Raw genomic sequence first — 7,167 nt, 5'->3', positions numbered from 1 at the left:
AAGCACCACTAACTAGATAGGTACATTTCCTGAAGAAAATGTGAGTGGTGCTTGCCGTGGCAAAATTCTGGGGAACATATATGATCATACTCCAAGCCAAAAGTAAAACGATCCAACTCCCGTGTCTCTACGATGTTCTGATGCGGAGATATAAGGCTGTGTTTACTCTGTTGCTAGGGTACTGTTTTTGGTTGCTAGGGAAAAAATTGCCATCCACTAGTGATTACCCGCCGAGTCACGAGTCAAACGGTCCAACCCCCGTGTCTCTACGATGTTCTGATGCGGAGATATAAGGCTTTGTTTACTCTGTTGCTAGGGTACTGTATTTGGTTGCTAGGGAAAAATTTGGCATCCCATAGTGATTACACTCCGAGTCACGAGTCAAACGGTCCAACCCCCGTGTCTCTACAATGTTCTGATGCGGAGATATAAGGCTTTGTTTACTCTGTTGCTAGGGTACTGTATTTGGTTGCTAGGGAAAAATTTGGCATCCCATAGTGATTACACTCCGAGTCACGAGTCAAACGGTCCAACTCCCGTGTCTCTACGATGTTCTGATGCGGAGATAAAAGGCTTTGTTTACTCTGTTGCTAGGGTACTGTATTTGGTTGCTAGGGAAAAATTTGGCATCCCATAGTGATTACAGACTGAGTCACGAGTCAAAGGGTCCAACCTCCGTGTCTCTACGATGTTCTGATGCTGAGATATAAGGCTTTGTTTACTCTGTTGCTAGGGTACTGTATTTGGTTGCTAGGGAAAAATTTGGCATCCCATAGTGATTACACTCTGAGTCACGAGTCAAACGGTCCAACCCCCGTGTCTTTACGATGTTCTGATGCCGAGATATACCTGTTTGAATTTTATGTTGCTAGGGTGCTCAAAACTGGTTGCTAGGGGCGTGGCTTAATACCTCAATAAGGATCCTGAGAGACTGATTGGATGCCTGAGTAAAATGAGCCCACCCCCATGTCTCTGTGACACTGTGGTGCAAAGATATCCATCTGGGCATTTTATAATGGCAGTCTATGGGATAGGTTGCTAGGGTGCCCAAAATGGTTGCTAGGGTAACCTTATACCCCATTGTGGGGAACGTCCTGACAGAGTCTAGCACCCTCTTCAAATTTAGTAACCCACATGTTTCTACGAAATCCTCGCTCGTACCTATGACCCGTCAAAGTATTTGCAATGTTAAGGATATGGGATTTTCGCCCCATTGACTTTTCATTGGGGCACTTTTGGGCGCCTCTTACACCCCAGGGGTACAACTTACACCCCATTGTGATATATGTTCTTACAGAGTCTACCACCCTCTTCAAATGTTGTAACCTACATGTTTCTACAAAATCCTCGAGCGGAGCTATGACTCGTCAAATTTGGGCTCAATGTTAAGTCAATGGGATTTTTCGGGTGGTTTTTCGCCCCCCTTTCGAAAATCCTGCACCCGATCGCTGATAAAAGTCATAGCAGTCGTGTCCTTAATAAGCCCGTCGATTTGAGCCCTCTTTCATGGGTCTACGACAAACCGTGCGGGACGAGTTAGGTGCCGAAAAAACGTGCAGATGTAAGAATAAAATATAATAATAATAATATCCCTGAGGAATAGTAATAGTGATGCCTTGCATAAATGCAAGCACCACTAATAAGTTTAAGTGCAACAACAGTATGTTGGCTTTCTCAAGCCAACATAATAACATAATATTCCAAAACAAATTCGTTTAGTTGAGTCATATGTTTTTTAATTTCATTTCGACTTTTAAACGGCTTGACACGTTACTCTACACCCGAGGTTTGTAGAGTTCGGGATTTAGTATAGGCAAATACATTTCTGGATTATTAAAGATAATAATCTCTTCGATTCGTATTATAAACAGTACGATTTTAACTTTTGGAGTAAGAAAATGAGATACATTACGTAACATGAAAACGTCATCAGTAAGCTCTGGAAAAGACTCAAATATAATGTGTTGATACTTGGCTGGGGTTACTATCCTTTTTCAGGCCAAGGCCCCCTTAATGGATAGAGCGGAGTTTTTATGATGGTTATATCACAAAGATATTAAAATAATCATTTTTGGTATACAGAGTCATATACGCGTAACACACTGCACAACCTTTTACATTTTCGTGAATAGATTTTAATGTGGGAACCTTCATTTTAATCAAGTTTTCATTCTGATTATTAGCCTACTAATGTAGTTTGTTGGATCTTCTAAAAAAAAATGAATTAAATTGAAACATTTTTGGAGGACCCCTGGTAACACCAACAGGGACCCCCATGTTGAAAAACCCATGGGCTAAAGATACTGTTGTCCCAGACTATATTCACTAGCCTGAGTGCCAGCCGAACTTAGCCCCACCCACAACATTTCAGGTCGGGAAGTTCAGTCTAAGCTGGTCGAACCAATCAAATTGTCAGGGAGGGCTTTATACGATGATGGACAGATGATCAACAGTAACGTAATCAACCACGTCACAAATGAGCGCTTGTGTTGAATCAGAAGATTCTGCCATATCGACAGCGCATTGAATTTAAAAGAGCTATGCGATCAAGACATTTGTTGATCCAAAAGATGTTATTGCCGTCCCTCCTATGGGATTCAGCAAAAAGTTCAATTTATCAGCTGGACCCGATGGTTGCTAAGAAAATGGGATACAATGAAAACCCAGTGGTCATTGTTGTTTCTGCTTTACTTGCACTTATGGACGACCAAATGAAAGAAGCAACTGAAATGGGCATCACGTCGAAGCACATGCATGACAACATACAGTAGATATAACTAGCGGTCGTTGCCAGCTCCTTTTCGGAAGCCCGTGGATGAAGTTCATCTAACTTACAAATGGTAAGAGATAGTCTGACTGTATGACTTAGTAAATAACTCACAATGTTGTGATATGAATGAAATAATGTAAACATTGGCTAACTCAGACTTAGTATAATCATAATGTTAGACAGAAATGACAATGGTTTTGCTAAATAAGACCCTTATGCCTCGGTTGGGATCCTTTGAAGCTGCATTGAAACTGCAATTTGGACCATCAAACTGTTGGGTTTTATCGATGTCCACTAAATTGAGAAATATCCTGGAATATTTTTGGAATTTCTTTTTGACTGAAGAAATAAAAACACAAACATTTTAAATGACATGGGGGTGAGTAAATGACCAGGAAATGTTCTTATAAAAGTGAAGTAATCCTTTAAGTCAGGAATACAAAATTCATCAATTCAATTGATCTTCAAGCAGTTCATTGAGTATTTGACAAGCTTTATTGGTACTCATTTTTATCTCGCAATGCATTTCAGAGAGTTCAATACAGCTGTATGAGTATCATTCACAATTACTCGCATAGCAAACAACACTCTCATCTTATGTGATATTCTTAGATTTACTCTAAATACAATAAATTATTTTGTCTATCCAGAGATGTTACTGTGGTGAGGTAAAATGTCTTTATCTACTAAGTTAACTTTTCCAAGACTATGGTGTATTAAGCACTACAGAAAAACTCATCAGAAAATGTATTGATCAATCACATTCATAACTTAAATACTATTTAACTTTCCTTCATTTAAAAAGAAAACACTAGAATACTGAGGTTGAAGACATTACTGTAGGCGAGAAACCAGATCTGTCAGTCTATAAGTACACAATTGTTTTTCAATCAGCATTAACCAGCACTACTTCAAAATAATCTGTTCATGTCAACAAACAAGCAAACACAATGACTGATGAGAGATGAGGAATAACTCGGCATCTGCTTGCTTCCAACATCATTCCAGCTTCTTCATTCCAGGAACCTTTGCCTGAATTCTTAGAAACACAACTGTACTTTACAACCGAGCAAAACAGAACAACAGCATACAATTCTCCATTAACAATAAAAATGTAGTTCAATCCATAAAAAGATTTTACTTACTTCCCAAAAATATCCTTGATCTGGGTCTTGACCATGGAAATGTATTGATCGATCTCTGTCTGCAAGAGAGTAATAGCAACATCACCAACACATTATGAGCACCTTAGGCACAAAGCCTTTCCTCGGCCTAAGGACCACCTTGCTGTTGGATTCAAGGCACGAAAATATGGACCATTTGTGGGCATACAGCTGCCAAGTCAAAGTACGGAGTATAGCTACTTATTTTTCAGTTGCTGGGCCTGAAATTTGCTGCAGAATTGCAGATATTGCTCACTTTTTTATTATTTCTGCAAGTTCTGCGCTCATTGTGTGTAATTGTGGGTTTGGATAATATACATGCTGCTGATATTCAAACAACAAAAGACAGAAAATCAATTCTGTAACTTAAAAAAAAGATGAATTTAATTTCATTTAAACAGTAAAGACATTTTTATGCACTATAAAGGGGGTCTCACACCGGCCGCGGAGCTCAGCGCCGCTCTAAAAAACCGAACACATTGTTTTCTATGAGTATACGCACACCGGCGCGCCCAGCTTTGACTCAGGAAGTTGCTCAAATCCCTGTCGCGCCACTCCCATAGTTTAACATTAAATAACATCATATTTGTCCCAAATCATTAATGATTAACATTGACTGCTAACCTTTATTTTGCATTTTGATGTAGACGCTATCTGACGAAGCTGGCGCTATTTAATGTGCACTTCCGGTTTACGATACCTCCGAGTTGTCGTAGACGCGACACGACGCGACGCCGAGCTGCCCGGCCGGTGTGCGATCCCCTTAAGAATTGAGAAGCATCCACAGATGATGACACCACAATCACTTTTTTCAGGTTAAGCTAATGTTGCATTGAGCAATAAGGTGGGTAGTGATGATTCTCTCTGACCAATCAGTAATCTGCAGTGTTTACGCACCACGTATCAGTACGGCTCGCTGGAACCTCAACCGAGGTAGTACTAAAATAAAACCTTTTTAGAGGAAAATTGCTATCATAGTCGCCAGATGGCCACAGGTAAAGCGCTAGACAGTTGAGGCATAAGGGCTTGTGTTTCGGCGAGCAGAGATGCTTTTTTCCTTGTTTGAGCTATGTTTGATGGACATAATGCTGAGGGAGAAAGATTGTGGCGATCTGGCATTTCAGCGAGATTTATACAAGCAGTAATCCCACATGTTTTGCAGGCTGAAATGCCAAGTGCACAGCACAGACATTAACAAATCAGGTTTCAGTATTCGGTGTATGACGAAATGTGGAATTGTATCAAAAGGGAATTTGTGTTTTCATATAAATCATTAATTGATATGATCAAAAATCCTTCACAAATCAATCAACCATAAAATCACAACTATATCAGATCTTCATACACGAGTGGCACACAAACAAACAAAGGTGGATGAATAAAAACATACAATGACAGTATATATACACACCATCTACTATAAAACAGTGGTTACCATGTACATAAACAACAATTTGAAGTTCCCAAAAGGTTTTAAAGCATCATGAAACACTAACCAACATTTTTTTAGATGTTAAAGTTAGTTGTGTTGCACATCATATAAGACAATGTTACTATCTATTAATTTTAACATTAGGAGAAAACTAGTTCATTTTCAGCTTTTTTTGTGATATTTTTGTCTTCCGGGTTTAAACTCCATAACGTGTAAACATCACGAGCTGTGACGTGGCAAATTACTGTAGTACCTTATTACTGTCAGTGTCTCATTATTATTTATAAGATAGTGTGTTCTTATCCAATGCGGAGACGTTTCGATTGTGTGTGCGCACATGCATGTGCTCCGTGTGGCCAGGTCAGCCGAGGGAGGGATGTCTGCGGCTCAGGATGATCGCACATGGATACGGTTCTCTATAGTAAAGCAATGTTCTGTATGTAAATACGTTGGATGATTTTTCCCGCGATGCTGTCAGGACTAGACAAATTAACTGAATTTGCTCGGGAAAGCTGGTGGACTTTGATCTGTTCTGAGGTACCATGTCCTGAGGACTTTTCATCATCTTCAAACACGCTATTATTTCAACTATAACAGTTTTACTGGACCTTTGTTTAAATTAAATATTATATTTGTTTAATTATTTCTGTAATACTGCTAATCTTAGTCAATCTTAGCTTATATTAGTTGCCCCGCCCACTCATCGCCATTCTTCTCACAGCGTCCACGCCCATTTAAGTTGCATTTTTCAAAATGATAGTGAGGTAGACTGGAGCTGAAACAGCTGGGTTTCATGGACGCTTTAAATATGATAGATAACAATAGGGGTGGGCCGATCCACTTTTTCCATTACCGATCCGATTTCGATTCCTAAATTCTGAGTATCAACCGACAGTGTTGGGTAAGTTACTCAAAAAAAGTAATCCACTACAAATTACTAATTACTACTTTAAAATTGTAATTTGATTACATTACTGATTACTACATGCAAAAAGTAATCTAATTACTAATTACTTTACTTTTAAGTTACTTTGACAACATCAAATGTAAAAAACTACAAAGTGAAACTGTCAGAAACAAGGACGGATGAACCTAAACGCAGTGTAAATGTGAAAATGTTTCATTTGGTGTGATTTTGCCCCCTCCTAAAATTACTGGTCATATAGTAATCCAGAAATATTTGTAGCTTTTATAATAAGTTACAGAAGTTTATCATTTCTCATTAAACATTCTACATTCATTAACATCTATCTATCTATCTATCTATCTATCTATCTATCTATCTATCTATCTATCTATCTATCTATCTATCTATCTATCTATCTATCTATCTATCTATCTATCTATCTATCTATCTATCTATCTATCTATCTATCTCTTAATTCGCGGTCGCGGAGACAGAAACTAGAGTTTTAACACGTCGTCGCATTCGCGAGGGCTTTTTGGTCAAGTTAAAGAATGTTAATATTCATGTTAGTTTGTTAAATATAACAATTAAAAGTTGTTTTGGTAATTGTTTAAATAAACATATGATTACTTAATGCAGTGCACGCATTGAGCTCATGATAAAATAACATAGTTAAATAATGTTAACAAATAAAACCTTATTGTAGATTAGTGATTTAAAAACACACCTGTACGATCGCTTCTGGCAGACCAGATGTCATCGCGCAAAGCCCACTCTGAAATGCCAAGGTTTTGGACATGTATTGTCTGTATTCCACTTGAAGGATCAACCACGGCTCACATATCATCCATTTCCTTGCGTCTCAGACGAGTGAGTAAAGCACATGACGCTGCGC

General features: G+C 38.7%; 1 protein-coding gene across 4 annotated transcripts in view; it reads right to left on the bottom strand.

Moving 5' to 3' along the window:
- Positions 1–3,242: 3,242 nt before the first annotated feature.
- Positions 3,243–7,167, bottom strand: part of rtn4b (reticulon 4b) — a 102,533-nt gene continuing 98,608 nt past the window's right edge. For all 4 annotated transcript variants that reach the window (XM_065250703.2, XM_065250712.2, XM_065250720.2 and 1 more), the window contains 2 exons: positions 3,916–3,974; positions 3,243–3,809 (listed from right to left, as the gene is read on the bottom strand). In XM_065250703.2, the coding sequence (XP_065106775.1) occupies positions 3,770–3,809; positions 3,916–3,974 (99 nt within the window). In that variant the 3' untranslated portion in view covers positions 3,243–3,769. The remainder of the gene's footprint in view (positions 3,810–3,915; positions 3,975–7,167) is intronic.

Source organism: Paramisgurnus dabryanus, chromosome 20 (genome assembly GCF_030506205.2).
Source record: "Paramisgurnus dabryanus chromosome 20, PD_genome_1.1, whole genome shotgun sequence".
Classification (NCBI taxonomy): domain Eukaryota; kingdom Metazoa; phylum Chordata; class Actinopteri; order Cypriniformes; family Cobitidae; genus Paramisgurnus; species Paramisgurnus dabryanus.
The sequence above is the reverse complement of the archived record's forward strand: the minus strand, read 5'-3'. Positions and strand labels throughout refer to the sequence as shown.